This window comes from Aulonocara sp. 'chitande type north' Nkhata Bay, linkage group LG3, assembly GCF_057382095.1.
Source record: "Aulonocara sp. 'chitande type north' Nkhata Bay isolate Kocher_YH1m ecotype deep benthic linkage group LG3, A_spYH_male_GT1.1, whole genome shotgun sequence".
NCBI lineage: Eukaryota > Metazoa > Chordata > Actinopteri > Cichliformes > Cichlidae > Aulonocara > Aulonocara sp. 'chitande type north' Nkhata Bay.
The window spans coordinates 78,651,112-78,674,171 of record NC_141346.1 but is presented as its reverse complement, the minus strand read 5'-3'; the positions used below and the strand labels follow the sequence as shown (position 1 = coordinate 78,674,171).

Sequence of the window (23,060 nt, the reverse complement as noted above, 5' to 3'; positions counted from 1 at the left end):
CGCTCCTAACTTGACCTTCACACATGAAGGAATTAACATGGCAGATTTAATGGAGTCAGGAGGAGAACCTCATGACTGCGCAAAGAGAGCTGAAGTGGACGAGAAGATAAGAGAAGACTTGAAAGCAGAACCTCTGACAGGAGCTGAAGATTGGTTCACTGATGGATGCTGCTACAGGGATGATGAAGGATTAAAAGCAGGCTACACGGTAGTTTGCAGAAAAGGGGCTGCATTTGAAGTGAAGGAGGCTGGAAGACTTGAAGGGCAGCAGTCAGCCCAAAGAGCAGAAGTAATTGCTCTAAGTCGAGCTTTGAGACTTGCAAAAGGAAAAAGAGTCAACATTTACACGGACTCAGCTTATGCTTTTGGAGCAGCTCATGTGGAGCTGGCCCAATGGAGAAGAGCAGGATTCAGGACAGCAGATAACGCACCAATCTGCCACAAAAAGGAAATGGAGGAACTTGAGCAGGCCTTGGGAGATCCAGAGGAGGTGAGCATCATAAAATGCAAAGGCCACTCCTCAGGGACCGGCCTGATGGCCAGAGGAAATCAGGAAGCCGATCGAGCTGCAAAAGAGGCAGCGGGTTATAAAGCATCACGACAGATGGTACAAATAACGGTGGAAGAAGAATCAGGAGTTAACATGCTAGAGGAGGCCAGGAAGGCCCAAGGGGAGGCTGCCCCAGAAGAGAAGGGGATCTGGAAGAGTCGAGGAGCCTGGGAAGAAGGAGGTCTCTGGCGAGGACCTGACGGTCGACCAGTGTTGACAGCCAACTTGGCAAAACAGAAGATTGCCGAAGCGCACGGCCTTGGACATGTAGGTGTCGCCCAGATGGGGAGACATCTGTGCCATTGGTGGCATCCCTTTTTGAAGGATATGATCAAGGAAAAGGCTAGGACCTGTCTGATCTGTGGGAGGCACAATCCGAAGCCAGTGATTAAACCAGAGGCAGGTAAGTTCCCCATTCCAGAAAGACCAGGTGAAGAGATTGTCATTGACTTCACTGACATGATTGATCCAGGTCCAGGAGGAGTTCGATATCTACTGGTAAGTGTAGATGCTTTGACGGGTTGGCCTGAGGCATGGCCTACCAAGAGGGAGGATGCAAAAAGTGTGATTAAGTGTTTAATTAATCATTACATCCCCCGGCATGGTTTCCCTAAGCGGATTAGGTCCGACAATGGGACTCATTTCAAAAATAAAGATTTGGCAGAGGTAGAACAGAAGCTGGGGTTACAACATAGATTTGGCACAGTATATCACCCCCAGTCGCAGGGAAAGGTAGAAAGAATGAATCTAAACCTGAAGAATAAAATTGCTAAGATTTCAGCTCACACGGGGCTAAATTGGGTAGCAGCCCTGCCAGTTGCATTGATGATAATAAGATGTTGTGTTAATCAATCCACAGGTTTCACACCATATGAGCTGTTGACAGGACGACAGTTTCCAGGTCCTTGGACAACAGTTCCGGCGGAAGAAAGTGTAAAAAGTAATAGAAAACATATTGAATGTTGGAAAGAATTAAAAGCTCTTGTGTCTAGTTTCACACAACAGGTTGGAGAAGGGGTGAAAGCGGAGGACAGGTCCATCCCCGATGCCAAGGCGGTGTGGCTGAAGGTCATTAAGCGAAAGTGGAGAGACCCGAGGTGGACCGGACCTTTCGAAGTAACTGCCCGAACCACCAGTGCTGTCCGTCTAAAGGGGAAAGGGGAGACCTGGTTCCATTGGTCTCAGTGTGCAGTCGCGGACGAGAGTTTGCTGGAGCTAGCCTCCACCCAATCGACGCAGGGGGGAACATAGAGCCAGAATAATACTCGTTCCACCTGTGCCACGGTCCTCCTCAGTAGTCTAACCTGAGTGAGGCGAAGAAAGAAGAGGAGCATCACGCGCCAAGGAGGAATCCATTACAGGCTCTTAAATAGGCTAGGGCTCTAGTCTAAAGTATTTGATAGTTTGAAGGAATCGTAATAGTTTTGTATGTTACTCGCATATTTTTATACTCATAACCGTATACTCTTTTTGTAACTTTATCTTTTTAGTATAGAGTAAAAGTAAACGAGCCTGGGAACAGTCATCATGAAATTGTGGGAAAATTGGAGAATAACGGGGGTGTTGGGGTTAATAAGTGTTATAACGTGTTTCTTTGTTTTTTGGCAGACAGGTGAATTGCCCAGACACAGAGGTCTATCCGCTCCTGAGCCCGAACCGATCAAATCGTCGAAAAAAGTCAAGCGTGCGGTTGGTTCAGGTGGGGATGATGGGTGTCTCAAAGCCAGTGGCGGAGTCGAGTTTGGGTATGTTAATGGATCTACAACAGCGTTCACATTCGATTTGTGTGAGGTGATTAAATGCTCGGGTGACGGGAATAGTTGGAGAACATATAATGTGTGGGTTTGTTATCATCCAATGATGTGTTACCCTAAGTCGGTGTGGGGCCCATCATGGGATAGTGACATCTACACCTATGTAACGGATCAGTGGTGTTCTTGGCAGGATGTGGTCGCGTGGACAGGAGTAGGATGGCAGCCAACGGTGCCACCGGCCCTTGAAGGAATAGCTATCCAGAGAGATTATTCTGTTACAAATAACCCTATTACTCTTTCCCTAGGACCATGGAGTGAACTCCCTGAACCTGGGTTTGATGGAGGTGCGTTTTATTTAGTAGTAGGGGTAGATAAAGTAGGGACAGATCCATTCGGGTTAATTCGGGTGAATTTATTTAATCCCAGGTCTAAACCGCTGGGAAATGACTCAGCACTGAATTTCACGGTGCAAACGGATCCCGTAGAGACAGTAACTTACAAGGATCCAGAAGAAAAATGGTTTGTTGCCACTGATTATACTAGGTTAAAACCTCAGGAGTTGATAGAGCGTGCCACAGGTTTTGGAGATAGGAATCTTTGGTTAGATTGGGTGGCTCAAAATGCTAAGGAGCAGAAAGTGGTTGATTGTGTTGCTTGTGCTACCGCTCGACCACATTTGTTTACTGAACCCGCTCCTCTGTATCCAGAGGATGAGTGGGGATATAATTGCATGTTGAGATTAACTAGAGAGGCGGTGGACACAGGTAACTGCACCACTTTGTCAGGTTTATATCCGCCAATTGATAAACGCACACAACCAGGTTCATTCACACCAAAACGAGATAATTATACATGTTTTGAGTTTTCTACAGACAGAGTGAGATTTAGGCTAGGAAGGATTAATCCAAGCTGGTGCCAGAGGACAATCACAGGTAGGACTACCAATGATGTAAGTGACCCAAGCACAATTATAGGCACCTGGGCGAGAGGTGGACTATATTATTATTGTGGGGAGTACACCCTTTTGGTGCAGGTTCCCTTGGGGAGTGTGGGAACGTGTGCTCTGGTGCGCCTAGCTGCACCTTTGATGCTCATAGGCAGTAGGCTAGAGACAATTCCACAGCAAGGTGCGGATGTGTCTACAGCCAGACGGAGGAGAGCCACAGGAGCTATCCACAAGTATGATCCAAGACGGGACTCGCCAACCTGGATAGACTCAATAGGAGTTCCCCGAGGAGTTCCAGATGAGTATAAGTTAGTTGATCAGATAGCGGCCGGGTTTGAAAGTGTGTTTCTGTGGGTGACTCCAAATAAAAATGTTGATCGCATTAATTATGTTCATTATAATGTGTTGAGACTCTCTAATCTCACCAGGGACGCGGTGGAAGGTCTTGCAGAACAATTAGGTCCGACGTCGTTAATGGGAATCCAAAATCGCATGGCGCTGGACATGTTATTGGCCGAGAAGGGAGACGTGTGCGCGATGTTCGGAGATTTATGTTGCACCTTTATTCCCAACAATACAGCTCCGGACGGAACAGTCACGCGGGCGCTGGAAAATTTGAAAACGTTATCTAGAACCATGCATGAGCAATCAGGCGTGAACTCAAGGCTGGGAGATTGGTTCACATCTGTTTTTGGGCAATATAAGGGATTGTTTATGTCTGCCATGTTTTCTCTTCTAGTTTTTCTAGGTTTGTTGCTGATCGGGTGTTGTCTCATTCCTCTGGTGAGGCAGGTGTTGGGTAATCTGGTGAGCAGGGCCATAGCTTCTGGTTCAGCTGGGTCAGCTGGTCCGGAACATATGATGCCGTTGCGAGAGGCCGCCTGGACGGAGGAGTGACACAATATCTCTAAATGTTGGCCTTTTTTCAAAAGGCCAAAGAGGAGGAGTGTGATCAGGAGATATTTTATTTTGTATTCTCACAATCAGTTATCATTGATTAATCATTTACCATTGTTGAATCTGTTGACAGTATAATCTTTTAATTACATCTGTGTTACTTTGAGCAAATATTAATGCACACTGACTGTTTATATAAAGTTGTTGCACGTTAGAGCAGAGCAGTCACACCATACAGACCCACTAGTCCTGTTGGGCCCTGGCAGGCCTGCGTGGAGTTCTGCACGTACGCCGGCCTCTACTTACATGCACGCACTTATGTAACACACGCACGTTCACCTACACACTTAGTAATAATAGGAGGGTCATCTGAGGACAGTTTTTCTGATAAATACACTTTCACAAAATGCACAATGTAATACACACTTGTTTTTCTCTTAAGAGTAGCAGTTGATGTCTATATAAGGGAAAACTTTGGGATAGGCGGGGAATTGTTATCATTTGAGATCATTTCCAGTAAAGATCCAACTGTGATGTCATAAAGGCAATATAAGGAGACTGATGCTTCAGTTGACGAGAGGATTCGATTGCAAATTGTCTTTTCCCACACTAAGTGCACAAAGTGTGTAATAAAGATCACTATTTTTGACACCTACTTCGACTTGGGCTTGCTTTCTTCTCTTCCCTAACTCGAACGAACCTTAACAGTTTCATTAGAGGTTTTTGATTAGAACATTTATTTAGTAGAAGACATACACATAGTCTCAGTGAGCCTCTGTCCTGGTGAAAGGTCAGAAGTGCAACAGGTGAATTGAGAAAGAGCATTTGAGGACGAGACACAGACAGTAAGTAGGTGAAGAGGTGAAATAGAGGCTGAGTGAGGTCAACACACACACTTTTAGTTAGAGAAGAGGTTAGACATGTCTGGTGCTAACTGTGAAAGTGTCTCGGTGAAAGAGGAACCGTTTCTTGGTGTCTCGGCAAGAAAGAGGAACAAGACAAGAACTGAAAGGTAGACAGGAAGGGCCAGCCATGAAAATAGAAGATGATGTTCTGTGGTAAAGGTCATTGTGGTGTTGATTTGACGTATGTATAAAATGTATCTGTGACGCATGAAGGGGCGTCAGTAAACAAACCCTGATGTTATAAAATAATTGTTTGTGCTTTAGTAAGTCGAAGATCAATTGCTGTTTCTAGTGATCTTCCCACGTGTGAATTAAAAATCTTCGTTTGACTTCACCCGGCCGGACCAGTGTGGTTATTCTTCGATCACCTCTTGTACCCTTCCTCAATTTTTGAACCTTAACACCAACTGTAAAAATACATGGATACAGTTGTTCGCACTAAACCCAAACATTCACCATCTTCACTTATGTGGCTATCCCACTGGCGCCAGTTGAAGGCCTGCAAAGGTCGAAGCTGACTAGAACAAAACAATTCTTCATGATAACAGGATTGTTGTCAGAACTCTTTGTCCCTCCTTCAAGGCCACCTGGGTCCACTGGAGACTGTTGACCTTTGCTTAACCGGGCGCAGTGACACTTTCTCTCAGCTGAACACGGGATACACACACGCACGCACATGCACGAAACATGTACACTGATATGCCTTCACCCTCGCTCCGCCGAATTTCTTTGCCACCGGGATGACAGTGGTCGACTTGAAGCATGCTCGGATAATGTCTGTGAAGACATCAGCAAGCTGATAAGCACAGTCTCTCAGCACGTGACCTGGGATAATGGTGGTCCAGCAGCTTTCCGTGGGTTGACCTTGGTAAGGTTCTCCTCACGTCGGCTGCAGGCAGAGAGATGGTCTGGTCGGCGGTGAGGGACGTGGCTTTCTTCCCTCGCATGTTGTTCAGTGCATCAAACCATGCGTAGAACTTCTTCAGCTCCTCAGGGAGTGTAGTGTCTCGATGACAACTGCTTGGTCCTTGGCTTGTACTGTGTGACAGCCTGAATGCCCTGGTCACTGTGTGAGTCTTTTGTATTTTGGAAGTGGCTTTGGAGCTTTTGTGCATGTGCACGCTTTGCATGTTGGATGGCGCAAGAGAGGTGAACTCTGGCTGTTCAGATTCAGTGAACTTGCCCAGGTCCAGGAGGCCATTTTGGTTGGCTGCTTCTTTAAATGTGTTCCAGTCTGTGCAGTCGAAGGAGTCCTGAAGCACTGAGATCGTATTGTTGTCACTGAGTAGAGTAGTGAATTTCACGCATTGTCCTTCTTTTCCGTTAGATTGCTGGGCCTGCTGAACCTTGTTTACAAACTTGTGAACCTCTTCTAAAATAATTTTCCATTATTTTAGAAGAGAGAGAAGGGCGGGGGAGTTGTGGGGGGGGGGGGGGGGGGGGGATTTAATCCAGCGTAAAGATCTCCTAAGCTTTTCTTTTTTTTTTTTTCCCCTCAGCTTTTCTATAGAAAGCTTAATCTAATCTGTGGTATTTAATATTCTGAGATACCTGCAAATTGTTTCTTCAGAAATTCACCCTGGACACCTCCAGAATTTATATCAATTATTCATCAGTTCATGTCACATCTGCATGAACTAAACAGGAATTTAGTGAAGGACACAGGAAATGTTTCCAGCTCTTCTTCCTCTATCAGACATTCTCTCCATACCTGAGCCTGTCCAATCTCCAGCCTGGATCCTTCTGTCCAGCCGACAGCAGCTTCATTCCTAAGTTCCCTGGATGATTGTAGCTCAGGTCCAGCTCTCTCAGATGGGAGGGGTTGGAGCTCAGAGCTGAGGCCAGAGAAGCACAGCCTTCATTTGTTATCAGGCAGCCTGAAACACTGTAGACACACGAAACAATAATCCATATGTGAACAACGATTTTCTGTTTTCCAGATAAAATAATATTCATTTCCATTGAATTTCTTTGTCTTATTTAATTAATCACCAGTTACTAAAGTGCTGTGGCACCTGCCAGAAAAGGCACAAACAGAGAAAGACAAACCCATGTAAACACCATGCATGCACTCCCATGCAGTTCTGTCACTCTTTAAGAGACTCGGCAACAGATTAGGAAAAAAAAAACTAAAACATTTCTAATTTTTCTGAACCATCTAAATGCATAGAGTCTAAATTCCAGTGACATTGAAACACATACACTGTGCACTGCTTTGACTTTACACATGGATAAATAAGGTTTTCTGAAAAGAAATGAATAAAATGAACTTTTCCGGTGGGCGTTATTAAATAGTAAGATATGACTTGTAATATATCACAATTCTATTCAATTAAAAACTGAACAAACTGCTCTGGACCAGGTGTAAGTTCAGCATCAGTAACCATAGTGATCATGGTGAATAACAAAAAGACTTTAGTTACTTAAGAGAAAACTCTTTAAACATCGATTTAGTGTGTAATAATCAACGAAAAATTTCTGATTTTAAATTGTCATCAGTGGAAGTGTTCCAATCCTGACCTAAGAGTTTCTATTTTGCAGTGAGAACTCTTCATTCTAACAGGCAGAAGTTTCACTCCCGAATCTTTCAGGTAAGAGTTACTCAGGTCCAGCTTTCTAACTTCTCACCTCAGAGTTTCCAGTGTACAGTGTGGACTCTTCAGTTCTGCAGACAGAAGCTTGACTCCAGAATCCTCAAGGTCATTGTTACTTAAGTCCAGGTCTCTGAGACTAGAGGACTGGGAGCTCAAAAAAGAGGACAGAACTTCACAGCTTCTCTCTGAGAGGTTGCAGGAGCTCAGCCTGAAAATTGAACATCAACAAGAAAAGGACAACGTTTTTAAAATCATTTTGCAGTTAGAAGTTAATTAATTATTAACTAATTATTGCTACATTTAGCATAATTAATATTTTTAAGGAATCCTTATTGTTAGATGTTAAACAGGGTAGAAATACAGCAGTTTACTTGAACTTAGAAATCAGGGAAAATTCTAAGAAAAGACAATAAACAAATACAGTTAAACTTCATTACATAATCTTTGGTAATTGTTTAATTTTTTCAATTCCTCCATTTTGTTTGTCCATCGATCATCCATGAATCCATTTTCTGCTGCATATCTGGATGGTACTCCAAGTGATTCCCAAGCCATGTGAGACATATAACCTATTCTGGGGCATCCGTCTGGCAGCATATGTTTGGTCAAAACCCAGAGCTTGTGACCATAAAATGGTAGACTGACCAGTAAACCAACAGTCTCACTTTTATGCTCAGCTCAGTAAATTCATTTCAAGAATAATAAAAATTAAATTAAATTAAAATGAAAAAACTCCCCTCAGATTTTCCAGTGTAAAACACTTTCTAGTCCTCCTGCTGATGATTTTTGACAACCGTTAGCATAGCTGTCAAAAAAAAGAAAAAAAAATCTCACCTCAGAGTTTCCAGTGTACAACATGGACTCTCCAGTTCTGCAAACAGAAGCTTGACTCCTGAGTCCTTCAGGTCATTGTTACTCAGGTCCAGCTCTCTCAGACTAGAGGACTGGGAGCTGAGAACTGAGGACAGAGCTTCACAGCTTCTCTCTGAGAGTTTACAGCCACTCAGTCTGAAAAACAATTTGTAATCAAATGAAATGAAGGTTGGTGTCTTGGAGGTCTGTAGATTTTTTTGTGGTTCCCCTATACTTTGTGACAGCTTGAATTCCCTGCCACATGCCCTGTGTGTGGTTGTTCAGGTAATAGCCTTCAAGTTTTTCTGAGTGGGCTTTCTTTGCTGCTCTGATGGACCTCTGCAGTTTGTAGAGGGCTCTCTAACGGTGTGTTCACACCGAACGCGATAGAGGCGGCCAGAGCGTCAGGTTTACATGTAAAGTCAATGGAAAGAGCGCGATGACATGCGATTGCGGGTCCCGCGAAAATTCGGAAGCAGATTTGCGTCGCAAAAACGCGTGAAACACGTGAAACGCGAGGCAGTGTACTGCGTCTGGCTTGACTTGCGAAGAAAACCACGCGCGTCAGTTTTTGTGTTTCATTTTGTGCATACGCGCAATATCACGTAAGTAAGTAAGTAAAATTTTATTTATATAGCACATTTCTAGATAAGAGATCACAAAGTGCTTTACAAGGTATAGGCACAGATTAAAAAGACAAAGTACAGTCAAAAGTTAACAAAATGCAATTTTAAAAAGATGTGTTTTTAGCTGTTTTTTAAAAGTAATCAGTGAATCAGCAGATCTTAAGTTCTGAGGAAGAGAATTCCACAGTCTGGCGGCCACAGTAGCAAAAGCTCGATCACCCCTAGTTTTCAGTCTCGTATACTTAATAACAAGTAGGCCCTGACCACAAGACCTCAGAGACCTACTAGGGGCATAGGGCTTTAAGAGTTCAATGATGTATGATGGTGCTTGTTCTTGAAGAGCCTTAAATGTGAGAACCAGAATCTTAAAGTGGACTCTGAATTCGATAGGGAGCCAGTGTAACTGTATAAGCAGCGGTGTTATATGTGAGTATTTCGATGTTTTCATCAGAAGCCTTGATGCAGCATTTTGGACAGTCTGCAGACGCTCCAGGGAACTTTTGTTTAGACATGTAAACAGTGAATTGCAATAGTCCAGTCGTGATGAAATAAAAGCATGAATAACAATCTCCAGTTCAGTATGAGATATTATGGGGCTCAATTTAGAAATATTTCTTAAATGATAAAAGCAAGACCGAACCAGAGATTTGACGTGAGTATCCAATGTAAGAGCAGGATTGAAGGTTATCCCGAGGTTCCTGATAGATGGTTTCACAAACGTTGAAAGGGGACCAAGAGCATTCATTATGCTGGGTACATGTCTGTCTGGAGCACATAACAGGACTTCAGTTTTATTTTCATTTCGTTGGAGGAAATTGTCGGCCATCCAACCTTTGATGGTTTCCAAACACACATTTAAAATCCGCAGTTTAAAAGCATCTTCAGGTTTAAAAGATATATATAGTTGGATATCGTCTGCGTAGTAGTGGTAACAAATATCCTCAAAAGGGCTCAAAATATGCTGGAGAGGAAGTAAATAAATTAAAAACAATAATGGCCCCAGCACAGAGCCTTGTGGCACACCGAAGGACAGGGACGTAGAAGATGACCTGTACTTAGAAACTGCCACAGAAGAATATCGTTCACAGAGATACGAGGAGAACCACTCTAAGGCAGACCCAGATACACCGACCCAGTATTTCAGCCTATCAAGCAAAATATAATGGTCAACGGTGTCAAAGGCCGACGTGAGATCCAAAATTAAAAGAACAGAACACTTACCCGCATCGTTTTGCATCAGAATGTCATTAGAAACTCTAAGAAGGGCTGTTTCAGTAGAATGAGCTTTACGAAAGCCAGACTGAAATTTATCAAAGATATTATATTCGTCTAAAACTGCTGTAAGCTGCTTAGCCACAATCTTCTCTAAAATCTTAGCAATTAACGGTATTTTTGAGATCGGTCTGTAGTTGCTAGTGAGAGATGGGTCCAGCGTAGGCTTTTTTAACAGGGGGTATATAACAGCAGTTTTAAAATAGGCAGGAACTTTTCCAGATCCCAAAGAGGTGTTAATTATAGTGAGCATACAGGGACCAATAGAGTAAAAGACATTTTTGAATAACGATGCGGGTAAAATGTCCAGTGAACAAGAGGATACTTTTGTTGCACTAACTATTTTTCCCAGTTCGGCTAGTGAAACAGGTAAAAATCTTTCTAAAACAACAGGCTGAACTGGCGTAGGAACTGACAGTGCAGATGCTGATGGGGACAATTTTTTCCTTATATTGCTAATTTTTTCTAAAAAGAAAGCAAGAAATGTTTCACAGTCTTCAGCAGAAGAAATAATGGCAGCAGGTGGAGCAGGAGTAATGATATCAATAATAGTATCAAATAAGACCTTAGGATTACCTCTGCTCTTTGCAACCAACTGAGAAAAGTAAGCAGCCCTTGCATCTCTAATAGCATTGTTAAAAGAGGCTAAAAGATCCTTTAAATAAAGGAGATGAACATTCAAATGAGTTTTCCTCCATAACCGCTCAGCTTTACGACAATTACGTTTTATAGAGCGGATGTTGTCATTTAGCCGGACAGATTTCATCTAAGATCGAAAGACAATGATGATTAAATAGATCTGTTGAGAAATCAACACCGTTTTGTGGGGATAGTGTTAAATTAAAAGCATCTGAGAACTTCTGCGCTGTGGAGGAATTTATAATGCGCGACATAACTGTCCGGTGAACAGGAGACATAGGCTCATGAAAAGACATGTTAAAAAGGATACAATAATGGTCAGAGATAAAAATGTCCTTAGAACAAATACAATCAATATTCAAACCCAAGGTAAAGACAAGGTCCAGTGTGTGACCTTTGTTATGTGTGGGGCCGGACACATGCTGGATAAAATGAAAAGAATCCATATGTTTAAGGATATGTTTAATAACCACGTTCTGTTTTACCAGGAATGTATTAGTCAAACCAAATCTGCTTATTACTCTGCTATTGTCTACTCAAGTGAGAACTCTACCAAGACCCTTTTCTCACTATTCAACTCTTTTAACAGGCCACCTGATTCTCTCCCTGCTCATCTCTATTCATCTAACTTCTGTGATGCTCTAATGCTATTCTTTATTGATAAAATTCATAAAATACACTTAGACCTGGACCCTAATGCTCAATGTAGCTTCTCTGTCCTAACTTCTCCCCCTTCTCACTTCCTCTCTGTTTTTCAACTTCCATCCTTAGTTGATATTGCTGATCTCATCCATAAATCAAAGCCTTCTACCTGCCAGCTCGATCCTATCCCCACTGTCCTCGTCAAAGCCTGCTTACTCCCTCTCCTTCCCCTCATATCTGCTATTATTCACTCTTCACTCACCACTGGAACTGTTCCTGCTTCCTTCAAAGTTGCTGCTATTACCCCAATTCTGAAAAAAACTGGTCTAGATCCCAACAACTTTAATAATTTTCATCCTATCTCCAATCTACCATTTCTCTCAAAAATCCTTGAAAAAATAGTTGCTTCACAAGTCCATCTTCACCTAACTGATAATAACCTTTATGAACAGTTCCAGTCTGGCTTTCGTCCTCTACATAGCACTGAAACTGCTCTTATAAAAATAACAAACGACCTTCTTATAGCAGCTGATTCTGGTCTCCTCTCCATCCTTATCCTTCTTGATCTGAGTGCAGCTTTTGACACCATCTCTCATCCCATTCTCCTTAGCAGATTAGCTTCTATTGGTCTCTCTCACACTCCACTAGCCTGGTTTAAATCATACCTATCTGACCACACTCAGTTCATTCAATTAAAATCCTTCACTTCTCAGCTTTCTCCTTTATCCACTGGGGTGCCCCAGGGATCTGTCCTCGGGCCCCTTCTTTTCATCATCTACCTTCTTCCACTCGGACATATTTTTCGTAAATATAATATTCAGTTCCACTGCTACGCCGATGACACCCAGCTCTATCTCTCTACCAAACCTGACTCTACTCTTCCTCCACCCTCCCTCATCCTCTGTCTAGCTGAACTTAATTCTTGGTTCTCCTCCAACTTTCTTAAACTCAACAGCAATAAATCGGAACTTCTTCTGGTTGGCACTAAACGACTGCTATCCAGAATTAACAATTTCTCTCTCACCATCAATAACTCGCTGGTCCCTATCTCTCCCTCTGTGAAAAGCTTGGGTGTCATTCTCGATAGCACATTATCCTTTAACTCGCATATCAATAATATTACACGTGCAGCATATTTCCAACTCCGTAACATTAATCGCCTCCGCCCCTTCCTCACACCTCACGCCACTGCCATTCTCATCCATAATCTTGTTATCTCTAGAATTGACTACTGCAACTCATTATTATTTGGCCTCACACAAAAATCTATCAACAAGCTCCAACGTGTCCAGAACTCTGCTGCCCGTATTATTACTAGGACTTCTTCTACCCACCACATCTCCCCAATCCTGAAGCAACTTCACTGGCTCCCGGTCAAATTTCGCATCCATTTTAAAATAATTCTGTATACATTCAAGGCTATTCTTTCTCTCTCTCCACCGTACCTCTCTGACTTATTACAGATGAAGCTCCCATCCCGCTGCCTCAGATCTTCATCTTCTCTTTCTCTCTCTGTTCCCTCTGCTCGTCTGATCACAATGGGAGGGAGGGCCTTTAGCTGCTCTGCCCCTCGACTTTGGAATTCCCTACCCCCGGACCTCAGAAATATTAGTTCATTCTCTCTTTTTAAGTCCACCCTCAAAACTCATCTGTTTAAAATTGCCTATTCTTAAATTTCTGTATGTTTTAACTTTTATCTTCTATTTTTACCATTGTGTATATTTCCAGTTTTTATCTGTTGTACAGTGTCCTTGGGTGCTTTGAAAGGCGCTATTTAAATAAAATGTATTATTATTATTATTATTATTATAAAACCCCTGGCAAAGAGGTCGGACTCATCATCAACATGTATATTAAAATCCCCCACTAAAAGAAATTTGGACAACCTTATAGTAGAGGACAGGAAGTCGCTAAACTCCGCTAAAAACAAGCTGTTAGGGCCAGGTGGACGATACACCACAGCACAGTAAAAAGGATCCTTACTTCCGATTTTAATGAGCTGCAATTCAAAAGAAAGAAATTGTCCAACTTTCACTGAACGGCAGTTGAAACGGTCCTGAAATGCCACCGCGAGACCTCCTCCACGACCAGATCCCCGAGGCTGGCTGATGACAGAAAAGCCATTTGGGCACATTTCAATGAGAGACGAATAGTCCAAGCCCCGCTGCCAGGTCTCGGTCAGAAGCAGGAAGTCCAGATTATTAGAAGCAATAAAATCGTTAAGCACAAACGATTTATTAGTCAAAGATCAGGCATTAAAGAGCGCCATAGTCAGCGGGGTGAGAGCATCATTATTGGGAGAAGCTCGAGTTAAAGGACGTAAATACTCGAGGTTAGAGCCTTCACGTTCGTATATGCCACTCACCGAGGGGATGAAAAGCCAGTCAGCAGGAGAGTTTGGATGAACCCTTCTAAGGTAGCACGGTCTCGGAGAGCCAGGCCCTGCATATCCAAGCAGGGCCGTGGAGAACAAATTCCTCTCTATGGAGCTGTTTTGAGCGTAGGTAACAAAACACGCACAACATCGCTTTCCAATCAGCCCCCGCCGCCAGAAAAGCCTAAGCTTCACCTGGATACCTGATCTCCTTCCTCTTCTTCTCTGTGAACTACGGGGAATGCTGAGAATGCTGGCCGAGGATCCAGCCACTGGCGGTAGATGGAAAGAGCCAAAGGAGTGCGGGGGAAAGTGCGGAGAATAGAAAGTGCCAAAGGAGGAGGAAGATGGAACATCTTGGGCCATCATTGAAGATCGGATTGATAACAGCGTCAAACGATCATAAACCAAGGCAGCCAGAACATCATTGATACAAATAAAAAACAGCAGAGTAGAGAAAAAAAAACATGACAATAGAGCGTGACAAACTGCACCCGGCAGCGGCGAAGCCAAACACAGGTGCCATCATACCGCTCGAGTTGGAAAATCTGAACTCCAGCGTCAAATCGCGCCGTGACAACCAATCAGGAGCCTGGTGACTTGGCTCTGACCTAGGTCAAAGGGGCAGATCCAGCCAAAGCCCTTCATTCTTCATTCAGTATGGAGGAAAAGCTCATCACTGCCGTGGCTAATCACCCAGAGCTGTATGATGCCAGCTGCTACTTCTACCGAGACAGGAAGAAAAAGGACCTAGCTTGGAGGCACATAAGTGAGGAGATCGGGCAACCGGGTATGTTCATTCATTCTTCTTTTTAATTTTCAGACTGACCCGATGAAACCGCGCAAAAGCTAGCAAGCCCACCTACTGTCCTGCTATTTTCCCACTGATGTACAAATACCGTTCTGGTTTTATGCATGTTGTCATATAAGAATATATTATTTATCAATAAACAGCACACAGTGGTCCCGCTCATCTGTCACTGCCTCGCCTTTTCACTGATTTATTTTTTATTGCACCGTACAGCTTTCAACAATGTGCATTACATTCTGCAGCCTGATTGACAAATCTCCTCCGTGTCGTGTCTCCTGCACTTGCCAAATTTATCATGTTTGGTTTTGATAACCATCACGTCCAATAGAAAAAACAGCACAAAAACACCCATAACTATGAGCCTCATTCGGAAGTAGACACCAGCACCGTGAGGGAAAAAGGCGCACGAAAGTGGCAGGCAGATGAAGACAAAACGCGGCATAATAATACTTTTACGTTTTGCAATCTACAAAGGTTTGCACTTTGAGAATCAACTTGTGAGAACTGTGACCAATGTTCATGTGTGTGGGGAAAACAGTGTATAAAGTGCGTGACCAGGGGCTAGTTATTCTGAGAACCCCTGCTGCAATAAAAGAGGGACCACTGTATATACTTTCTCTATGATTATCGTATTCAACCTGTTAACATTTAATATTGTCTTGATAGAACCAACTGATTCTGCAGCAGAGCATCCCCTGTTGCTTCTCCTGGCTCCCCAGTCCCTGAGCTCCTGCTGCTGCACCAACAGGTATGTAATTGTAGCATCAGATGTACAGCAAGCACTGATAGCTTTATACTTGGTGGGATTCCCTTGTGATCACCTTTACTAAATATCTACAACCAATCTGATTATGTCCTGTTTTTTTCTTTTTCTCTTTTTTTTTCAATGTTGAAATGAAAATCTAGTAGCACCCTTCTAATTTCTTTGTGTTTTGTGCTGTTTTAAAGGCCCACAGGGGAGGACGGCTCCGAGGCAGATGAGGGACGGGTCCCAGGACGGTCCATCAGCGGTGGAGCTGGCCATCCTGGAGTCCCTGAAGAGGCCACACCAGTCTCCAATGGAGCATTTCCTCTTCAGCCTTGTTCCTGCTCTGGAGAGCAGCTGGGTTTTTTTATTCCTGTCTCTCTGTAAATACTAATATTTTATATATTTATGTTTAATGTTTTTCTGTTTGAGAATTTTAATATTATTTCAAATAAATTTTTATAATGACTGTCTCAGTTCTACTACACAGCAAATGTTGGCACATGACTTGACACATGTAGAATTTATTTCATATTATACTAATGACAAAATATACTAATACAGTGGGATGCAAAGGTTTGGGCAACCTTGTTAATAGACATTATTTTCCTGTATAAATCGTTGGTTGTTACAATAAAAAATGTCAGTTAAATATATCATACAGGAGACACACAGTGATATTTGAGAAGTGAAAAGAAGTTTACTGGATTTGTGTGTGCAAAATCAAGCAGGTGCATAAATTTGGGCACCACAAAAAAGAAATGAAATAAATATTTAGTGTATATCAATGTGTGTGTCTCCTATATGATATATAGGGTGCCTTTGTCTGGACGTGCTTCCCATCCAGAGCTGCACAGCACAGAGGAAAGTTCCAGCGCTCCTGGAATCCCTCTGTGATGGACCGCCAGTCTCCAGGTGAAGGCACAGCCATGAAGTCGTCCACTAGACAGTCCCAGATGGCTGTCGCTGCCTGGGGGGTGATCTGGCTCACCGTGGACACACCGACTCTGTAACTGAACGCTTGGTCGTGAAGGAGTCCCCAGTGACAAGGAACCTGGACAAAATTGTTCAAAATCAGTATTATGTGTACTGCAGTTACAAAATACATTATTCAAATTCCAAAATACTTTTGTGATGTCAGATTTAAATCACAAAATATAAATCTTACATAAAACATTTTGTAATTATAAGGATAATTACATAATATATATTAGGGAGTGAGTATCACAACAAAGATTACCAACAGTGGCCCTCATACCACAGTTTGATATCAGCAAACGCAGAGAGCATACATTGATATGACACCACAGCCATGCTATCATTGCAAACACTGATAGCGTAGCATAAATTGAATTAAATCAGGACTTGATGAGACTTTTTGAGTATCACTAGAAATATTATACACAGTCGTTTCCATACCACAGTTTGCTATCAGTAAACACCGACGTCATTCACTCATAGCATACCACATCCATGTTAGCAGTGTATAAACTGATAGTTTAGCATATATTAGCACAGGTATCAATAAAGGACTACTGTATTAAAAACTTTTACTAACCTCAGGCAGATGGACAGGCGCTGTGCAGGTGGGATTGAGCGCCTGTAGTTGGTGTCTAGGCGGGCGATGCTTGGACTGACACGGGACAGCAGCTCCTCAAACTGGGCAAGTGAAAGACGGTGGTATCGCTGAGAGCGGCCGTCATCCAGGCGCAGCTCCTGGAGCAAATGGTGAAACTCACCAAACTGCTCACGCCTCTTGAGGACCTGATGGACCCAGGTACGGCGAGGACGTCTTTTACGCCGCTGCTCTGCTCTCCACAGTAAATAGAGAAGGGAGACTCTCTCTTCAAGCTCTAGCTCGACAGCTGCCATCTAGCAAAGATACCTTCTGGCACAACTTCCTCCCACATTCCTCCCACATTTCCAGTTCACGCACGTCAAAATATGCAATTTTGAGGCACGATTGATTTTTCTTGGACACGCGTCGAGGTGCAAATGTGCACGCGTCAAATTAGGGGCGTTGGGGCCATTTTCGCTTGCATCTATCGCGTTCGGTGTGAACACACCGTTATACTCCACCTGATCTCCTGCCTCGAAGGCTTTCCTCCACTCCCTGATTTTCTGGGAGCACCATCTTAGCCATTTGTTGACATCCACTATTATTTATTTAATATTAAAACACCTATAAATTTAATATAATATAATTTGTATCTCCCTCATTTAGTTTATCCTTCTTCAAAAAGACCACTTTTTTTTTCACTGGCCGGTTTCTGGAAGCATTCTGCTCCACCTATTCTGCCTTGTGACGTAAATTTCTGAAAACAAACTGCAAACCTGCTATTAACATAATCTCAAAGCAGTGACTGGAAATGTAATCTCAAAAAAAAAAAAAAAATAACAGCAGGACATTAGTGTGTTGTAAATATTACACTCATAATATCTTTGGTGTGGAAACATTTCAAGCAGTAACCATATAAAAACGGAGCTACTATAAAAAGTATAAAAAGATTTTTTTTTTTTTTTTTAATGGTAGTTACCAGTGCTTTGTACAACTGGGTATTCTGACAACTTCTAGCCCAGGTGTACAAAAAAAGAAAAAGAACAGGAAGAAAAAAATATCTCACCTCAGATTTTCCAGTGCACAATGTGAATTCTGCACTTCTGCAAACAGAAGCTTCACTGCTGAATCTTTTATATCATTGTTACTCAGGTCCAGTGTTCTCATTTTAGAAGACTGGGGGCTGAAAACTGAGGACAGAGCTTCACAGCTTCTCTCTGAGAGGTTACAGCCACTCAGTCTGAAAAACAATTTGTACTTGAATTACTTTATATGTTGAACCAAAACAACAACATTAATATGTTAATGTGCAATATAATTAATTGAACATAAATAAATAAATAAATTACAATTACCATCTTTAAAAAGAGAATTAAAATGTTGAATATGCTTGGTAATTTTTTTTTACCTGTATATTTAAATGGAGACCTTTAAGCAACTGGTAGATTTAGTGATACTACCTCTCTAAGTGCTGGCACAGGTATAACGTACTGTTGGTCACATTCCCAATTATGTCAGTGATTAAATACATTTCAAATTAATTCAAATTAATACTAATTTATCACATTCTGGATCTTGTTTGTAGTTCCTCGCTTAATTATTTACTTGAAATAAGCCTGTTACGGCCTGTGGCCATAAGAAGTCTGTGTGAGCTGCTTTGTTTCTGTGTCTCTTTACTGTGCTTAAGACACTCTGCAGGTCCTTCCCCTAATGAAGAGTAGTGAGCTGCTGATTAGACTGTGGAACACGTGACTGCGTTCAAAAAGCAGCTCTGACAGCGAAGAAAGAGAAGAAGTTTTGACAGCAGACGCAGACCTGGCCCTGGTTTCCAACTTTTTGCGTGACTTTGTATCTTTGTAAGCATGCTATGTGAGAGCCGCCACTGGTGTATAAACTCAGTGCTTATGCATGCATAGGCTGAAGCTGAAGAGTTGAGTTCCTGTTTCTCTTTAATCTTTATACTTTATTATTCTAGTTGCTTCCGTACACTTTTTGGCACTTAACTATCCATCCATCCATCCATTTTCATCCGCTTTATCCGAGGCCGGGTCGCGGGGGCAGCAGCCTAAGCAAAGAGGCCCAGACCTCCCTCTCCCCAGCCACCTCCTCCAGCTTATCCGGGGGAATACCAAGGCGTTCCCAGGCCAGCCGAGAGATATAATCTCTCCAGCGTGTCCTGGGTCTTCCCCGGGGCCTCCTCCCGGTGGGACATGCCTCGAACACCTCACCCAGGAGGCGCCCAGGGGGCATCCTTGTCAGATGCCCGAACCACCTCAGCTGACTCCTTTCGATGTGGAGCAGCAGCGGCTCTACTCTGAGCCCCTCCCGGATGGCCGAACTTCTCACCCTATCTCTAAGGGAGAGGCCAGCCACCCTTCGGAGGAAGCTCATTTCTGCCGCTTGTATCCGCGATCTCGTTCTTTCGGTCACTACCCACAGCTCGTGGCCATAGGTGAGGGTAGGGACGTAGATCGACCGGTAAATTGAGAGCTTCGCTTTTACACTCAGCTCCCTCTTCACCACGACGGACCGGTGCAGCGTCCGCATTACTGCAGCTGCAGCCCCAATCCGTCTGTCGATCTCCGGCTCCCTTCTCCCATCACTCGCGAACAAGACCCCGAGATACTTGAACTCCTCCACTTGGGGCAGGAACTCATCCCCGACCCGGAGTGGGCACTCCACCCTTTTCCGGCTGAGAACCATGGCCTCAGATTTGGAGGTGCTGATCCTCATTCCCGCTGCTTCACACTCGGCTGCGAACCGCTCCAGTGCGAGCTGGAGGCCCTCACCCGATGAAGCCAACAGAACCACATCATCCGCAAAAATCAGAGATGAGATTCTGAGGCCACCAAAGCGAAACCCCTCCGCCCCTTGGCTGCGCCTAGAAATCCTGTCCATAAATCCTGTCCGACTTATTGCCGGCAATGCGAACCAAGCTCTTGCAACGGTTGTATAGGGATCGAATGGCCCGTAGCAATGGGCCAGACACCCCATACTCCCGCAGCACCTCCCACAGGACACCCCGATGGACACGGTCGAATGCCTTCTCCAAGTCCACAAAACACATGGCACTTAACTACTTCCACAATTTTCAGCCGATTTTCACCGTTCAAAATTTAAACTATTCTGCTATTTTTGCTCTTTCCGGCTATATCTTTTGGTATTTTTAACTATTATACTTTTTGAGATATTGAATTTTTTTTGCAATATTTTTGCCCATTGAAATGAATGGAACACATTATCAATGTGGTCACTTATTTCTGCTCGCCGGGCTGAGCTGTGTTTTAGCTCAGTGAGATGAGCATCCGTTCTCAGACTGGGAGGTCCGGGTTCAAATCCCGCTTATGGCAACATTTCTTTCAGTTAACAGTTAAACTTTTTTAACTCTTTTCAACACAAATTTCAGCTTTTTCACCCCTTTTCAGCAGAATTTTGAGTTTTTTCAGCTGTTTTCAGCAAAAAACCTCTTTTCAGCAGAATTCTGCTGATTGAACTCTTTTCAGCAGAAATTCTGCTGATTCAACTGTTTTCAGCAAAATTTTCAGTTTTTTCAGCTGTTTTCAGCAAAAAAACTCTTTTCAGCAGAATTCTGCTGATTGAACTCTTTTCAGCAGAAATTCTGCTGATTCAACTGTTTTCAGCAAAATTTTCAGTTTTTTCAGCTGTTTTCAGCAAAAAAACTCTTTTCAGCGGAATTCTGCTGATTCAACTGTTTTCAGCAAAATTTTCAGTTTTTTCAGCTGTTTTCAGCAAAAATCTCTTTTCAGCAGAAATTCTGCTGATTGAACTCTTTTCAGCAGAAATTCTGCTGATTGAACTCTTTTCAGCAGAAATTATGCTGATTGAACTCTTTTCAGCAGAATTTTCAGAATTTTCACCTCTTTTTTGCCCAAATTCTGCTTATTCACCTCTTCTGAAAAAATTTCAGCCTTTCCACCGCTTATCAGCACAATTCTCAGCAGCTTCTGCTCATTTCAGCACAATTGTCAATCTCTCCACCCCTTCTTTGTGAGCATGAGTTTGGCTCAGTGAGCTAAATAGCTGCCCTTAGACCAGGTTCAAATCCTGCTCAGGGCAGCATTTTTTTTCAACTTTCAATTTTTTCAGCTTTTTTCAACAGACAGCTTCAGCTTTAAAGCATCCACACTGCATTTTCGCAGGAAATGCAAATTTTTCTAGTTTTGGATTGGGTTCACCCTGGAACTATGCTTCCTGACATTAAATAAAATCACCTTGTTTTTTTTTACTCATAACTGGTTTCGGCTGTTTGGTTTGGGAACCAGGGTGGGTAATTGCTTATCTGTCCTCCAACCTCATGTGCGTCTTTAAAAGCGTAGACTAGGGGTGTAACAAGCCATCTTTAACTCCCCAGAAGGACCACTTTATTTAATTGATCATTTTCAGGAAGCATGCTGCTCCACCTCAAAAGCCTTCTGATGTGAAGTTGTATAAAGAAATTGTAAATCTGCTTTAAAAACCATTTCTAACTTTTGACTGGAAATGTAATTTCAACAAAGATGACAAAAGGACATCCCTGTGTGATAAATATTACATTCATAATATGGTTGGTGTTGATCAATCTTTTAGACGAGGACCATTTACAACACACTCCCTATTAAAAGCCTCTAGCCTCTAAATTCTCTAGATCCAGCAATCTTAGCTAATTATAGGCCAATCTCCAACCTTCCTTTCACATCAAAAATCCTTGAAAGAGTAGTTGTCAAACAGCTAACTGATTATCTGCAGAGGAATGGCTTATTTGAAGAGTTTCAGTCAGGTTTCAAAGCTCATCACAGCACAGAAAAAGCTTTAGTGAAGCTCCAAAAGTTGATTCTGTTCATCTGGACGTAGCGTTTTGTGGGAGAAACGTTTCGTCACTCATCCAAGTGACTTCTTCAGGCTCAGCTGCAGGTTTCCCCAATCTTATAAACAGTACATTTGCACAATGACTGAAACCAGCCCACTGAAGGAACAATGGGCTGGGAGGTCAGTTCCTTAATCACAATTATACAAATTCTCATGACCATTGATCAATCAATCAATCAATCAATCAATCAATCAATCAATCAATCAATCAATCAATCAATCAATCAATCAAAGCTTTATTTGTCACAACCAGGTTGCCCTGCAGTGAAATGGGACCCCCCCCCCCCCCCGACCTTACACACATAACACAGACATCACATGGGGTTACAAGTCGGAGATCGGTAGCGTTGCAGAAAAGAACACTGAAATGTACACATACGATTGTTGGGTTTTTCTCTGTATCTATGAAGCGCCTTGAGGCGACTTTTGTTGTGATTTGGCGCTATATAAATAAAATTGAATTGAATTGAATTACACAACAACGGGAGGGTACAAGAGGAAAAAAAGAGACCTCCACTCATGCTGTGCTTCCATGGTAGGACAGCACAAGAACAGGAAACAAAAAACTCCTCTGCACAAAAAAAGCACATGAATTTCCACAGCACAACATTGTGAAGACACGACAAGCCACAGGGTTGGTTAGGGGATGAGGAGTAATCCCAGGCAACACAGCAGCCATCCTGCAACGGCGCCGTCTCCAGCGCGGGCCCAGACCCGCCTCGTGTTCCCGGGGGGCAACAAGCATCGAAGGCATTGGAAAGGGAGGGGGGATGAGTGAGTGCTTATCAGTGTAAGTGTATGTGTGTGCGTGTCCATAGTTTAGCTGAGACAGTGTCCTTCGCCCTATCAAGGTAAGTAAACAGTCCTCCAGCCAATCCAGGTGGCCTTGCATGGGATGGGAAGAATAGTCATCACACAGTCGTTATCAGGGAGTGATTGTTCGGCTCCAGCCTTGGGCCTGCAGCTGGCGCCGTGGTGGTGTCCGCATTACAATGTTGATTTTATTGATATTTCTTTCATGCGAGCAGC

At 43.1% G+C, this 23,060-nt stretch overlaps 1 protein-coding gene and 1 pseudogene across 3 annotated transcripts in view; one reads left to right on the top strand and one right to left on the bottom strand.

Moving 5' to 3' along the window:
- LOC147337110 (protein NLRC3-like) overlaps positions 1 to 23,060 on the top strand; it is a 547,272-nt pseudogene that overhangs the window by 98,396 nt on the left and 425,816 nt on the right. The gene's annotated exons all lie outside the window — the stretch shown is intronic.
- Positions 1 to 23,060, bottom strand: part of LOC147337114 (uncharacterized) — a 66,375-nt gene that overhangs the window by 10,967 nt on the left and 32,348 nt on the right. For both annotated transcript variants that reach the window (XM_086285754.1, XM_086285755.1), the window contains exons 10-13: positions 18,232 to 18,405; positions 8,481 to 8,654; positions 7,681 to 7,854; positions 6,764 to 6,937 (exon numbers count right to left, since the gene is read on the bottom strand). In XM_086285754.1, the coding sequence (XP_086141880.1) occupies positions 6,764 to 6,937; positions 7,681 to 7,854; positions 8,481 to 8,654; positions 18,232 to 18,405 (696 nt within the window). The remainder of the gene's footprint in view (positions 1 to 6,763; positions 6,938 to 7,680; positions 7,855 to 8,480; positions 8,655 to 18,231; positions 18,406 to 23,060) is intronic.